This window comes from Balaenoptera borealis (assembly GCF_965194805.1).
Source record: "Balaenoptera borealis genome assembly, chromosome: 8".
Taxonomy (NCBI): Eukaryota; Metazoa; Chordata; class Mammalia; order Artiodactyla; family Balaenopteridae; genus Balaenoptera; species Balaenoptera borealis.
This window is the reverse complement of record NC_138865.1, coordinates 39,828,738-39,845,008: the sequence shown is the minus strand read 5'-3', so window position 1 is coordinate 39,845,008 and position 16,271 is coordinate 39,828,738. Positions and strand designations below refer to the sequence as shown.

The 16,271-nt window shown below is 43.0% G+C and overlaps 1 protein-coding gene and 1 long non-coding RNA gene across 2 annotated transcripts in view; both read left to right on the top strand.

The window, feature by feature from the left end:
* The window catches only part of LOC309633015 (uncharacterized protein), a 63,854-nt gene extending 59,005 nt beyond the window's left edge, over positions 1 to 4,849 (top strand). Inside the window, exons 3-4 of the mRNA XM_082401283.1 lie at positions 2,124 to 2,309; positions 2,777 to 4,849. Coding sequence (XP_082257409.1) covers positions 2,124 to 2,309; positions 2,777 to 2,788 — 198 coding nt within the window. The 3' untranslated portion in view covers positions 2,789 to 4,849. The remainder of the gene's footprint in view (positions 1 to 2,123; positions 2,310 to 2,776) is intronic.
* Positions 4,850 to 4,911: 62 nt separating this feature from the next.
* Positions 4,912 to 16,271, top strand: part of LOC309633030 — a 59,750-nt gene continuing 48,390 nt past the window's right edge. The window contains exon 1 of the long non-coding RNA XR_014247256.1: positions 4,912 to 6,267. This is a non-coding gene — a long non-coding RNA (uncharacterized lncRNA). The remainder of the gene's footprint in view (positions 6,268 to 16,271) is intronic.

Here is a 16,271-nt window from a genome sequence, read left to right as displayed (position 1 = left end):
AAATTCACACAGCTATGAAGAGGCAGAATGGAAATTCGAATTCAATTCTGGCTGAGTCCATGGCTTGAGCTCTTAAACATAAGCTTGTCCAACTTCACAGTACATAATTGAATACGTATGTTACAGTACATATGGGCAAAAACATGCTCATAAGACCTTCAATAGCCTCATTCAAAACTGGAGCATCATTGAAATCCTTTTAAAAATCAAGTGACATGTCAGCAACCTAGAGAGAAGCTGATCAGAATTGTAGGTCTCTTGTTTTCTCTGACAGCATATACAATGAATTAAATATTAAAACACATTTGAAGGTAATTTGGGTTTGATGACTTTGAAAGGGGGCTTGAAATAGTTCCCACTTGGGTAGGATTATATTTATTCCACCTATCTCCATTTAGGAATTTCGAAAGCCACAGTGGCTTTGCCTAAAAACAAAATATACAAACCAAAAAAAAAAAAAAAAAAAGCCTGATAAATCTATTTTTGGAGGCCCCACGTATTCTCTCCCTCTGTGTGAATTTAGAAGCCAGACTCTCTGAAGGTCACGGGAGGACATGGACTAGGGCAGATCAGCAGGAATACGCCTCAGAGGCATGTGGCTTCATCAGAGCCCGTAATAGTGATCAGCCCACCTGTAAACTAAAACACAGCACAGAACTGAACTGGGGCAGCGGGGTGGGGGGTGTGTGTGTGACAGTACCACTCCTATTTCTAAGATTTCATTACTGACCAACCCCCCCTCCCCCCTCCCACCTGACTCTTTTCTTTTAATCCGAGGTGTTGGGGCCTGTTGTTATGGCTGTGTTCTGTTCTGACAGTGTTTTTTTTTTTTAATATACTTCTATCTAGATCAATTATGACTTGAATTCAATTTCCAAGTTAGGGAAGGAGGGCTCCTTACTCTTTACTCCATGTAGGAATATCTAGGCAAGCAGAAAATTCTCCACGCACGAAGACTACTTTTTACCTATTTTGGATGATATAGTCATTTCATTTGCAGAAAAAATGTGCTGTAATGGATTTATTTCAAGATATCAGCCATAATGTGTGTATGAATATAAAACACACTATATGTCTAAGAAGAATTGCTGAGTCCCTTCTGATGGAACCATGTGGTTTGATCATGATTGGGAACAAGTTGATATGTGGATGATTTTTTTATTTTATCCATGTCTCAGAAGGGAAAAGGATAAGGGACAGGCAGAGTCCCCCAGATAAAAAGGTCAGAATGTGGCTCTTTAAAGCCTAGTCTCTCACAGTGTAGTGAATCGCACGTTCATTCACACAAGGACTTGCACACACTGGGTTCCCATTTCCTTCTCAGGTGGAACCTGCAAAATGCAGGTTAAGTCTTTCAGCTGCAGAGTTCTACCTCTTATTGAAATTGAAGAAGCCTGTTAGGAAGAGGTCTGTATAGCACATCTCTGGACTCATAAAGGGCCCTCTGGACTGATAGTCCTAAAGAAGATGTAAGATGATCTGGGGTTCCAGAGAGCTCTGTGTATTCCATGAGCGCCAAAGAAAAACAGTGAGATCCTTCTGCTAACAAATCTCATTCTAAAGAAAGCGAGGTAAAGGAAGCCATGAGGAGAAAAGAAATTGTGGGCGCTAATGAAAAGCGGAGAGAAGAGAAAATCAATAATCCCCTGTGTGTGAACACCCTTCTCTGCAGTCAGGACTCAGGTGGCTTTGTCGCGTGTGTGTGTCCATGTGTGAAGCCACACACTAGTGCTGCAAGAGAGGGTTGGAATAGGGTAGAGATAGCGGCAGAGAGATCGATGAATCCCTGCCAAACTGTGTGACTAAGAGTTCCATTAAAAAGACTGAAAGATGTGCCCTGGGAGGGGAGGTGGTGGCTTTGTTTCAAAGGCATGAGGGGGGCTGAGGCTGGGAAGGAGGAACAGTCCTGAAGCCTTGAGGTGACCGGAGAACTTTAATGGCCCAGTGGTGTGTTGTAGATTGAATGGTGTCCCCTCCAAAAGCTATGTGCAAATCCTAACCCTTGGTACCTGTGAACGTGACCTTATTTAGAAATAGGGTCTTTGCAGTTGAATCAAGTGAAGATGAGATCATGCTGGATGAATGTGGCCTCTAATTTAGTGACTCATGTCCTTACACAACGGAGGGAAGAGGAACATGTAGTGACGGAGGCAGAGACTGGAATGATGCTGCTACAAGCCAAGAATGTCAAGGATTTCCAACAACCACCAGAAACTAGGAAGAGGCATGGAGGGATTCTTCCTTGGAAGCTTCAGGGGGCGTATGGCCCTGCCTACCACCTGGATTTCAGACCTCTGACCTCCAGGAATGTGAGAGAATAAATTTTTATTGCTATAAGCCACTGAATTTGCAGTTTTGGTATGGCAGCCTAGGAAACTAGGACAGTAAGCAAAGAGCCACTAACTTTAGCCTCAGGGCAGAGGGGGAAGGTAAGCAGAACTTGGGCTACAGGTGGGCAGTGAAGACTCAGAGGTGCTGGAAGGTGAGACAGTCTGTTGAGGTGGCATCAGGTACCTAATGAAAGTGGTGTCTAATTGGTTCTCTCCGATTTCTCATTTAGTAGGATTAGAGGAGGACTTTTTGGCTGGTTGTAGGAGCAGTTAGCACTTAGGGATTCAGGTAGGGACAGATTTCTCAGCCCCCTACCTCTATCACTGTGAACAGATTGCACTTTTCAAAGGTGGCCACAACTATAGCTCCCATCCCTTTTGCTCTTTGGATCTCTGCTACTCCCCCATCACACAGTGAGGTCTAATTCTACTCCCCTTGAATCCAGGCAAGCTTATGACAATGGAATGTGGTGAAAGTGATGTGGCATGACTTCAAGGTTAGGTAATGAAAAGCAATGCTGCTTACATCTCGTGCACTGGAACAGTGGACTTGCTCTGGAGCCTGGAACTACCTTATAAGTAGTCCAACTGCCCTGTAGCCGCCACGTTGTGAGGAAGCTCAAACTAGCCCACGTGGAGAGACCACATGCAGAAGCCCCAAGACTACATGAAGAGAGAGAGAGATGCTGGGCCATTTTCCAGCTGCTCCCAGCCCCTCCCCCACCCCCAACCTACACTCTTCCAGCTCCAACCATCATCTGATCCTGAGCCAAAACCTCTGTCCAAGTTCTTCCTGAATTTCTGACACACACAAACTGTGTGCAATAATAAAACAATTGTTGCTTTAAGCAACTCAGTTTTAGGGTGCCTTATTATGCAACAATAGTAACTGGAGCCTCTTCAAACCATTGTCAAAGGCCCACTTTCCCCATGAGACCTTTTCTGACTCTCGATGCCATGACTCCCTCCCCGGAAACTCCTCTTTCCCACACAGCCATTAGTTATTCCAGTTCTCAGCATTTCCCTCCATTCAGGGCTCAGTTTTGCTGGTCTCCATATTCTCCAGTTTCTCTGGGAAGCCTCATGCTTTCCATCCCTTTATTACACAGAGTTCATTGTGTGCCACCTTCTACATCTAACCCTGCAGACCACACCTATCTTAACTCTCTCAGTAAAAAAAGGACCTCCAGGGACCAGATCTCACCCTTCTCGGAGGATAGGGTTTGAGCTCCTGTGATGCTGATGAGGTTTTTAATATAAAAGGAAAACATTATTTTAGTTACTTATGAACTCTTAAAGGATAAACACATCAGTCTCACCCACTGGGGATTGTCTTATTCAGCTGTGTACCCACAGGTTAGCTCACTGCTTGACAGAGAAAAGGCATGGGTGGATGGATGGAGAGAAAACCTTGGAAAATATGAAGTGGGATTTGCAAAATTGGGGCATATGTGCTGCCATTTCCCAATTCTGGGCCCATGGAAGGTGTGGCTAACAGATCCTATCTCTCTTTCTGGGGGCTGGAGAGGCTCCCTCACACTGTGTTTGAACTACAAATAGAAAGTAGCAATCAGGGGCTTCCCTGGTGGTGCAGTGGTTGAGAATCTGCCTGCCAATGCAGGGGACACGGGTTCGAGCCCTGGTCTGGGAAGATCCCACGTGCCGTGGAGCAACTAGGCCCGTGAGCCACAACTACTGAGCCTGCGCGTCTGGAGCCTGTGCTCCGCAACGAGAGAGGCCGCGATAGTGAGAGGCTCGCGCACCGCGATGAAGAGTGGCCCCCACTTGCCACAACTAGAGAAAGCCCTGGCACAGAAACAAAGATCCAACACAGCCAAAAATAAATAAATAAATAAATAAAATTAAAAAAAAAAAAAGAAAGTAGCAATCAATCATAGTTTCTACTCGAGAGGACTAAAAGCATAAATACTCTTTCTTGCAACTTCAATTTATTAAAAATATTGTTAAAATAGAAGTCAAAATTTTGTATACTACTGCTTCCTGACTTTCTTCTAAGGTTTAAGCAAAGTTCTTTGAACCCATATACATGTTCCTGTGCTTTTCATGCTCATTGCATTCACATGAAGGAAAATATGTCTTGATGCCTTATGGTCTTTGCAGTTGACTGCAGAGTGGTGAAGTCTTTAAATAAAGAATACATCTCAAAAGGGGAGCAAATAATAGTAAAGTGTGGGATTCTGGAAGTCGATATGGTCAATAACGCTGGCATTGTTTACAACCAATCACTTACCGGGATGACAGAAGCAATGGAGAAAGGAAATTACCCACCTGCCCACATAATTGCACCAATTGCTAGAATCAGTTAACAGGCCATAAAAAAATCAATCTCAGAGAAGCATAAAGAGCTACATACGAGGGTAGATCTTTGTTATTATTGGTCTTCATTCACAGTCCCATTTGAGCACCTGACTTTTTATTAGCAGGATGACATTTCTGACAAATTATCCTGTCAGTCTTCGCTTTTGTGTCCTCCTTTCATTGAGAGTGATTTTTAAATATTTTTTAAATTAAAAAAAATTTTTTTTTTATTTTATGGCTTTGATATCTGGTATCTTTTTTTTTTAAAACATCTTTATTGGAGTATAATTGCTTTACAATGGTGTGTTAGTTTCTGCTTTATAACAAAGTGAATCAATTATATGTATACATATGTTCCCATATCTCTTCCCTCTTGCATCTCCCTCCCTCTCCCACCCCTCTAGGTGGTCACAAAGCACAGAGCTGATCTCCCTGTGCTATTCGGCTGCTTCCCACTAGCTATCTATTTTACGTTTGGTAGTGTATATATGTTCATGCCACTCTCTCACTTTGTCACATCTCTTTTCTCTACTTTCTGTGTTTTGATTTTCATTGCATTGTGCCTGGATTCTATGGAAACGGAGGGGGTTTTATGAGGAGAAGAAAAGAACCTTTTGTTGTGCGAGGACCAGTACCAGGAGGGTGTCAAACTCCTTATGCAACTTGTCTCATTGAATCCTAAGTATCCCCCATCCCAGCCCTCCATGAGGTAGTTCCCATTGTTACCTGCACTCTACAGAGGAAGAAACTGATGTTCAGAGAAGTTCAGTCACTTGCTACACAACTAGAGAGGGGATTCAAATTCAGGTCTGTCTGTCTGAGCCAAAAGTCTTGATTTTTCTATTGAACAAGTCCACCATTCCTTATCGAAAAGGTTTGGAGCCAGATGTGTTTTGAAATTCAGTAAGGTAGAGAATGGGGATAAGATGCACATCCCCTATAGCACTTAATACTCCCAGTGGGGTCTAGAGTAGCACCCCATCAAACCCATTAATATTTTAGCAGTGAAACATATCAACATTGAAACTAAATAGGATACATAAAACTACAAATAGCCTCATTTTTTGGCTGCCAAATGATTTTGTACCTATCTTATGAAATTTCTGATTTACAGAGCTTTGGGATTTCATAATTTTGGATAAGGAATTGTGGACCTGTATCATACTGGCTTCCAGGAGAGAGTCTGCACAAATTTGTTCTCTTTCTCAAGAAACTTTGAAATGGAACAAGTTAGAGTTATAAAACAAAAACAAAAGCCTGATGCTATTGGTCCTTGCTAAATTTATACACACTTGGCATTTAAGAAATGAAAATGGCTTTAAGGAAAATTGGTAGCAGAACCATAATAGTCCTTCACAGGCCTCTCAAATACAGAAAAGTGGGAAGACCAGGGATCTCCCACTAGTCTTTTTGAACTAATCTCATCCAGGAGCCATTGAACTATAATTCTAAACTGCGATCCACACAGAACAGCCATCTGAACCGCCCATGAAACAGACTCTGCTTCTCTTTTCAGCCCCTGGACCCCCTTTCAGATACCTCCTCCAAGGATTGATGGGTGTATCAGAGAGCTACTGGTATTTGTCCCAAGTAATTGGATTGACACTTTGAAGAAAAGGTTAGTTCAGATAAAATGAAATTTCCAAGTGCAGGGCCAGATTCTCATCCAGGAACATCTGTAGTTTTCTTGGAAGGTGGGTTTCATCACTGGTTCTATTATTTCATGGTCCTCTATTGTACTGGATTCACTTTTCCACATCCCCCCTCTCCCAGGAGCTCCATCTCTTTGTTTGTGTCATTTGACCACCTTCCCTGCCAATCCTGTAGTCACAGCCAGTTGGGTCAAGCTGGACCAATCTCTCTTGGATTTATTTTATTTTATTTTATTTTATTTTATTTTATTTATTTTATTTTTTTTGGCTGCATTGGGTTTTTGTTGCTGCACGTGGGCTTTCTCTAGTTGCGGGGAGCGGGGGCTACTCTTCGTTGTGGTGCGCGGGCTTCTCATTGTGGTGTCTTCTCTTGTTGCGGAGCATGGGCTCTAGGCATACAGGCTTCAGTAGTTGTGGCTCGTGGGCTCTAGAGTGCAGGCTCAGTAGTTGTGGCACATGGGCTTAGTTGCTCCACGGCATGTGGGATCTTCCCGGACCAGGGCTCGAACTCATTTCCCCTGCACTGGCAGGCGGATTCTTAACCACTGTGCCACCAGGGAAGCCCTCTCTCATGGATTTTAATTATAAGACACAGAAATGGAGTCAATCGGGAGGTTAAGGAGTCTGTGTTTGTAAGCTCACTTTGAGTTAGGCCAGAGTCATGGCCTCAGCACCCTGCCCTCACATTCTCTGCACCCTGTCATGCTGTGAGCTGGTCCTCATAAAAGAGATCGTAATGAAGTATTGAATAGATTCTAGAAACAAGTGGAGAGGGAGAGAGAGGAAGAGAGAGAGTGAGAGAAATAGAGGAAAAGAGAGAAAGATTGAGTGTTGAGGCCTGGTCAGGACTTGGTTTACTGATATCCTTCTGTTAGTCTGGGTTCTCCAGAAAAAAGAACCAACAGGAGATAGATATATATTTAATATGTAATATAATATATATATGAACTAGAAGGAATTGGCTCATGTAATTATGGAGGCTGAAATGTCCAAGATCTGCAGTCAGTAAACTGGAGAGCTGGATACCCAGGCGAGCCAATGCTGTAGCTCTAGTCTGAGTCCAAAGGCCTGTGAACTAAGAGAGCTGATGGTGTAAGTTACATTTGCAGGATGAGTCCAAAGGCAGGAGAAGGTGGCTGCCTCAGCTCAAAGACAGGTACATGGAGAAAAAGAACACTTTCTTACTCAGCTTTTCATTCTCTTCAGGCCTTCAATAGATTGCATGAGGCCTATGCACATTGGGGAGGGCAGTCTTGTCACTCAGCCTACAGATTCAAATGTTAATCTCATCTCAGAAACACCTTCCCAGACATACCCATAAGTAGTGTTTAGCCAAATATCTGGGCACCCGAGGCCTAGTCAAGTTGACACTTAAAATTAACCATCACAACTTTTGTAATAAATCTTTCGGGAAAGGGTGCGTCAAGTTTATCTAAACAATCTGGAGACCAGGGATTGGTGGGAGCAAGGAGTGGACAGTTCCTGGAAATATCCTATCGTAGTCTTTGGATGTTCCACCCAGAGAAGCTGCTGAAGAACTTACCTTATACAGTTGCTGCCTCAGATCCCACTCTGCCCAACGATGCTCTCTCCCAACCAACGTCCCTCCCTCTGAAGAAAGCGCAACAGCAGAGTGGGGTTTTTCACACATTTTAAAGTGAGAGGTTGGACCAGATCAATGTTTCTCAAAGTATAGTATGTGTAGTACATGTAGAAAGTACATAGATAAACATTTCTTTGTCATTTGGGTATTTTCACATGTATTAGACAAATTTGTAATTTATATATTATATTAGTGAGGATAGGTTAGGCCATGCTGTGTAACAAGTAGGATATTACACAGTGAAAGACTGACTTAGCAAGTCTGGGAGGTCCAAACCCTAAACATTCCAAAAAAAGTTTGGCCCTTGCCCAGGTCCTGGGAGATAACCTCTAAGCCCTTGGAACAATCTGCCTGTTAAGAGTGTCTTTATTTACCTGAGGCCTTGGGTCACTTCAGAAAGTTTAGCAGTGTGATTCATGGTGGGGGTCTTGGGCCACATAGTACAAGTTTGATTTCTGCAGAGTGTGGAATTAAGTTCAGCCATGCCTATCTGATTGACCCCTCTCCCCCCAATAAAAACCCTGGATGCCAGATTTGGGTGAACTCCTTGGATGGCAATACTTCATGCATGTTGTCACATGTCATTGCAGGACAATTAAGTGCTGTTCACAGGATTCCACTGGGAGAGGACAAGTGGATGCTGGTGCCTGGTCTCTCCTGGACCTTGCCCTTTGTGCCTTTTCCCTTGCTGATTTAAATCTCTATCCTTCACTGTTACAAACGGTAATCGTGAGTGTACTAGCTTTTGTGAGTCCTAGAGAATCACTGAATCCAAGGGTGATCTTGAGGACCCTTCAACACAACTACAAAATCTTGACAGCTTAACAAAAGTTATTTTGCTATTCATGTAAAGTCTGGTGCAGAGCTGGATGATCTTCTGACTAACACTCCTCTGAGTAGTTAGGGAACTGGTTGCTGCCATTTCAGAGTTCATTGTTTCTAGTCATTTGGATGGCAGAATGAGGGCAAGGAAGAATTGCAGGATGTTTTAGAGACCAGACTTGTATTACTTCCGCCCTGATTGCATTGGCCAGACTCCAGTTACATGGTGCCAACCTAATGCAGGGCAGCTGGAAAGGGTTGTCTTCCCGTGTCACCCAGAAGAGAAAATTAACTTGGTGAGCATCTAACTAGACTTTATCACACACATCAAATCCTTGACTTCATGGATATTAATGCATCAAATCCTTGACTTCATGGATATTAATGTAAGTTTACGTTAATATAAAAAGCATTGGTTTAAAGAAAGATATTGTAAAAGAAAAAGTAAATACTAATGCAGATGGTGTGCACTATGACAGAAGTCCTGAAGTGGTAGCTGAAGAACTGAAGTTTGTGTGACACTGAACAAGATAACGGCCCTGGGGACATTTTTGGCTACAACATGCTTCTATGAGGATATCAACTGATGGACACCACCGTCTTCTGCAAGGTTCCTGGGCCGTTAGTTTGCAATTTCAAGAGTTTGAAATTTTAAATCAGTATCTCATCAGTATCTCTTGAGATCTAGGATAGGAAAAAATAACGTCTAGAGGACTACATTTTTTAACATTCTGCCATGTCACAATTGAATGAACATTTAATTTTCATTCAAAATTTCCTTCTTGGGAGTGAGTAAAAGAAAAACTCATTTCCAGCCTAAGTATATTATTTTTCTCTTTTTTTTTTTTAAGAAATTCACGTTCTTTTATTTATTTATTTATGACTGTACTGGGTCTTCGTCTCTGTGCGAAGGCCCTCTCCAGTCGCGGCAAGCGGGGACCACTCTTCATCGCGGTGCGCGGGCCTCTCACCATCACGGCCTCTCTTGCTGTGGAGCACAGGCTCCAGACGCGCAGGCTCAGTAATTGTGGCTCACGGGCCCAGTTGCTCCGTGGCATGTGGGACCCTCCCAGACCAGGGCTCGAACCCGTGTCCCCTGCACCGGCAGGCAGACTCTCAACCACTGCGCCACCAGGGAAGCCCTATTTTTCTCTTTTTAAAAGAAGTTTCATCCTGGCCCAGTGTAGAATATTCCCTTTAAAACTTCTGGCTTACTTTTGTTGTATGATTTAAATGGCTTAGTGTACACTTTCTTGTCAAAAGTAAAGCAGGACTTATATATACTACCGAATGTAAAATAGATAGCTAGTGGGAAGTAGCCGCATAGCACAGGGAGATCAGTTTGGTGCTTTGTGACCACCTAGAAGGGTGGGGTAGGGAGGGTGGGAGGGAGACGCAAGTAAAGCAATTACACTCCAATAATGATGTTAAAAAAAAAATGTGAAAACACTTTGCACCTTGTAAACCCTGAAGTAAAATACACATATCAGCTAAAAAAAAAAAAAAGTAAAGCAGGATGTTTGAAAGACCAGGGAAAACTTTTGACAGCTGACAAATCTTCTAAATGCAGTGAACTTATCAAAAGCATCTTTCTAGGTAAACTTTAGTTCACCTTATGAAGCTAAAATAGAACAAGGACAATACAACAAACAAAACAATATTGGCAGGAAAGCTATATTGGAAAGTCAGTATTCTACATTGCCAACAGTTACCTTACCTGGCAATAACTCGTCATAAGATAGCAAACATGATTTAAATACATCCGGGCTTCTAGAGGTCCCATAGGAGTCTGATCTTGTAGAATTCTAGAATTTTAGAATCTGTGGAAATCAAGGGGCAACTGTTCATCCCTCTGCCTTTGCCAGGGCTGCCTGAAAATCACCCAAGAGTTATAGGAGTTGATTGACCAGTTGTGAGCTTTTTTTTCTCAGCAGAGCCTCTCATCAGTTAATGTTTAGGTATATGTCACATCAACTTTGGAAATGGATGAGTAATTTTTACCTGGTGTCACTGAGCCTTACCTTTGATCTGTGGTTTGTTCTGCTATTTTGAAACACAATGGCAGGCTTTGAAGTGAATTTTCTATAATACTGAACAGCTTGTGGTGAAGTTCAGGAGAAAGTGAGTATGAAGACTTGATTGCTTTGAATGGGGTCCTTAATTCACACTGCAATGAGTTCAATGAGTTTATCTTTAACAATCTTGAGAAAAAAAAAAACTCTAAGAACTATGTCAACTGTAGGTGGATATGAGGGTATCAGTGAGATGCCCACCAATAACCTAGAAATAAGGTGGATTAATTAAATGGAAATAAATTAGACTAATTAAATATAATTAAATGGAAGGAGCCGGCTCATGGGAGTCTAGAAATAAGATTGCCAAATTAAGTAGAAATAAATTAGACCACTTAAATAAAATGAAATAGGCTGTGTCAGCCTGTGGGAATAGCTCTCAGACTTGTAATTTAACCAGTGATGTTAATACAGTACAAGAAAGAACATATTTATTATAGCATACAAAATGAATTTAAGAGAAGCAAATTCTGCCAATGCATGCCCATCACTATAGGGGTAGGAAACCTATTTGGCGGACAGGGTGAAATACTGGAAATGTGCTCTCCTATAAAGTTATTGGCTTGTTATATCCCTTGTATTGGCTTGTAAAATCCCTTGTTATATCTACCTACACTACATGGTCTCCATATAACTGGAAATAACAAAACCCATTCCAGCTAAATGAAGCAGGAATGAAGTTTATTGCAGGATTTTGGACAGCTCACATCCTCTCTGGGAGGGCTGGAGGGTTATGCTTGGATGCTCTGTGGCCTGAAGCAGACCTCACAGTGGGATGGCTCCAGGGACAATCTCACTGCTGCCACCACCACTGGTCAAAGGTGTGCTGGAAAGCCGATACCCACATTGGCCACTGCTGCCTTAAAAGCACCTTCAACACCATCCTCAAAAAATTCTGATTTTGCACAATGCTAGGTCAAAATCTCAGGTGGGTGTGTCTGATTGGAAAAATCTAGGTCACATGGCTTCCCTTAGCTTCAAGGGAGTCAGGAAATCATGCTCTCTGACTCTTCCTTGGGAGACCACTCATGTGGGGCAAGGTCCCCCAAAACAGAAACAGTGACAGAGGTCCACCACAGGGATGAGCCAGATGGAGGAGTTAGGCCCCTAGTCATGGGAATGCTGTGTTCCCCATTGTCAATGAATACACGAACTAGTCTATATTATTCATTGGTTTCAAGCCTGGAGCATCTGGGAATAGTGGAAAAGCCCAGTTTCCAGACCGGCAAGGCTGTGGAACAAACTTGAGTCATGGTAAACTCACCAACCTAATGCCTCCTGCCTCCTAATGCCTCTGCTGCCAGCCAACCAGCCAGCTTTCCCCTGGCAACACCCTCTTGTTTTAAAATTTCAACAAAAATGTCTTAGACCACAGATGAATCCATCTCAAGGCCAAATGGCCTGACATACAAAAGAATTATGAAAAGAGGCCTACAGGAGTAGCTACGTCAACGGATGTTTTTTTGATTAACATGAACCTCCACTTTAAATGTGCTAAGGTTGGGAGTTGGAACCATGGCAGCTGGATTGATGAGAGGCCCCCATGCAGGGGGGCCTGCCCTGGATGGAAGCAATGTCTGCTTATGGGTGGGAGTGTCTGCCCTGGGTGGAAGCAATATCTGTAAAGAGATTAAAAACAATCAAACCGACTAAAAGTTGGTTTGCTTTTTATTATCACCATGTGTGGGTAATTCTAAACCATGTCAGTGATAAGATACTCATACGTCTAAAAATCTTTTTGTTGCCTATATTCTAAACAATTATTAAAATTGCTGTTGAGACTTAATAATACATATGTCAGCCTCAAATTAAATTTCCTTATTCTTTAATAAAGACTGTATTCTACATGCAAGTTAACTTTGTGAACTCCCTGTTATATAGCAGACCTCTGAGTTTTGAGAGAAAATGCGTAATGGTCTACAATTGTTCAAGCTTGCTTTGGGCCGAGTACACTCCTCCAAACCCCATAATACTGCAGATTCTGTGTTTAAATAGCAGATTTGAAATAAACCACGATATCCCAGTGAATATAAAGACAAAGACCAGGGCCTGAGTTATTTTCATTCTGTCACCTGTGTGACCACCTGGAGATTTTGCGTTTAAAATTTAAAACAGTAATTGCAAAGTGTAACATTTTTATTTGGTAAGTGCAAATATTAGTTCGTAAATGAAATACTTTATTAAATTTTGAATAACATCCTTAAAATAGAAATTTCTTCTTTTTAAATTGTAATTGTTTTATAGCTAAAGAACAAACACATCAAAACCTAATGGTTGGGCTTCCCTGGTGGCACAGTGGTTGAGAATCCGCCTGCCAATGCAGGGGACATAGGTTCGAGCCCTGGTCTGGGAAGATCCCACGTGCCACGGAGCAACTAGGCCCGTGAGCCACAACTACTGAGCCTGCGCTCCGCAACAAAAGAGGCCGCGATAGTGAGAGGCCCACGCACCGCGATGAAGAGTGGCCCCCACTTGCCGCAACTAGAGAAAGTCCTCACACAGAAACGAAGACCCAACACAGCCAAAAATAAATAAATAAATAAATAAATTAAAAAAATGCTAATTATAACAACAAACGCTTGCCATTAAAAAAAAAAGAGAGAAAAATGTAATATTTAAAAAAAAAAAACCTAATGGTTATTACTCATATAACATGAGTATAACTGAAAATAATTTGGTTGAGGAGAAGCAGGTGTTAAAAAAGTGGTCTCCTCCGAGTGTCAAATATAATAGGCCCTCTGTGCGAGGTGTCTCAAGGTCCCTGCAGATTTGGAGTAATAATGCTGATGGTTAATGGTGTTTTTGCCGTGGCGAAGTGAGTAAGTAAGATTCCTTCAACATTGGCCCTGTGGCATTCTTTTCAGCATTATTCCAAATATTATGCCTAAAACAAACAAATGAACAACAAAAAGTACAAGCAACGAAAACAAGAAATCGTAGCTTCTGTGTTAAGGCAGAGAACTAAATGCAAAATTAATAACAGTAACACTAACAAAATTTTGGGTGGAAGAAGTTACTCATTCATTTGGATCCTGGTCTGTCCCTGTCACCCCTGCCTTCCCACTTCAATGAACAGTTCCCTTTTTGAGCGTGCCAAGTCTGTGCTAGGCGCTGTATCACACACGTACGGTCCTCATAAGGTAGATCCTGGGGTCATCCTATTTAGCGGATGAAGAAACTGGGGAGCGGAGGGATGAAGCAATTTGTGTGAAGGCTCATGGTTACTACGTAGAAGGGGTTGGGAGGGAAGCCTTTCCTTCTGCTTTCAAAGCCTCTCCCTTGTGCTCCTTCTGAGGAGCAGAAACTCATCATCTCCGATTGTCCAGTGAGCACTTAGAGAGTTTGCTGATCTTGTGCCGATCACTCTTTTGCTCCACACTCAGGACTGAAGGCTGCTACGAGCAGCGGTCTCAGGGTGTGGTTAAGCGGAACAGTGACTGCTTCACCCTGAGCTCCGCGCTCCTCCGGGCCCAGGGCTGGGGGGCTGTGCACGCATCCCATCTTTGGCTCTTCACCAGGCCAGCTTCACAGGGGAGGAAACCGAGGCTCGAGGAGAAGCATCGCCCTGAAGTTTCTGACCACAGAGCACACGCTCCTAACTGCTGGTCTTCACAGGTCCTCGGGCACCTCTCCCTGCCACGTGCTTCTATTCCTAGTCTTGATTGAGTTAGACTTTCTTTGCTTGCTTTAGGTTTCAGGTCAAGTTTGGGGCTTTCCTATTGTTGCTCCAAGGACCAGGCAGCTGTCACAGTCTCAGCTTCTGCTGAGCCCTGAGATGTCCCAGTGGCTTGCAGGATCAAACCCCAGGTGTGACTGGGAGGGATGGGGAAAGGCAGGGGGTGGGAGTGGAGGGAAAGAGGGAAGGCTCGTCGAGTATTCCCTTTTCCTCCTCTTCCTAATCTGATGTTATCATGGGGCTTCTGCTGGCTGCTATTTAAATAATTTGTTTTTTTATACTCCCATTCTTTCATTTAATTTTTATATGGGCAACACGTTCACATGGTTCAAATATCAAAAAGTGTAAAAAGGTATCCACGGAAGAATCTCCCTTCCACCCTTGTCTCACCGCCACCCCACCCCCAGTTGCCCTGCATCCCACCCTAGGGTAACCACTGTTGCAGTTACATGTATGTAATTCCAGGTTGGGTGCAAGGGGAGCGGTGTCCATAAAAATACAAGCAAACACTATAAATTCTTATGTCCAGCTGTTTTACAAAAAGTGATGGTGTCCAATACTGCACTTTTAATTTAATGAACCTTTCCATGGGGGCTGGGAGAAGGAGAAGAAGAGTATCTGACAGTTATCCAGGGAATTTGCACAATTACTCAGTGAATTTACTAAGCAGTGAATCTGAGGAATCTCTACGAGTTCAGACTAGTAAGAATGTATTGGACTTCTTTCTTCTTTCTTTTATTTTTTTCCTCCTTCTCTCTCTTCCTCCCTCCTTTCCTTCCTTTTTCCCTCTTTCTCTCTCCCTCCCTCCCTGTTTTTTTTTAATTTTGGAGTCGGTACATACTCCAGGTATTTGCTACTCTCTTGATCTGCCCAGACGTTGTTGATCTTGATCTTTGTTGCCAAGACATAAGGCTCTCACTGAGCAACTCCCCCAAATTTGGTCTCACTGCACAACACTGCTTATGCCAAACAGAGACGGGTCTCTGCTGGCAGGTTGTCTCCCATCAGAATGTTCAGATACCCTCTTGTCAGCTTTAGTGAGAGATTCAAAGTAAAGTATGCCTCCGGGAGTTAAATGAACTACTTCTGCTTCACTACTCCTGGGAATGCAAAGCTTTGTGATGCCAGTTCAGAGGGGCCCTTTGAACTGCTCTTGTCAAAACACCATGTGGGGAATCTCCTGCCAGGCCAGCATTACCCAACACTGCCAATTCTTAGTCAATATTTTAATAAACATGTTGAGTAGAAACCAACTGGTTAGTTTGTGGAGCTAAACAAATTTAGGAACATGTAACAAGATGAGGAAGGGGGCACAAGCTCTCTCCCTCGTTCCTGTAAATGGGGACAGATCCCTTCTCTCTGCCCTATGGACAGGTTTCACCTGATACGAACGTGCCAGACACCTGACTCTGGGGGGCACTGGAGATAAATCTGCTCTTAGTCTGTCTGGCCATTTAAAAATATTGTGAAAATAATCTGAACAAATTCCTTGGAGGAGATAATTTTTATGTGGTGGTTCTTTAGTTTTCCTCCCATGGTGAGGGCCTCCAATAGGCCTCCTAAGCATTCTTAGCCTTTCAGGCATGATAAGGTTGTTATGGCTGTGAGATGTGGATGTCTGTGTCTCTTCCCTGCCTGAAGCAGCTCTTACATCCCTGGTGATTTCCAGCTCTGGGTGGTTATGAGTGGAAATTGTTGGGGGACTTTTGGCTTTCAATGTATTATATTATTCAGGAGTTTTCCCTTTTTCCACAAATGTGTTATTCTGAAAAGTAATTTGATGTGGACGTCCACAGG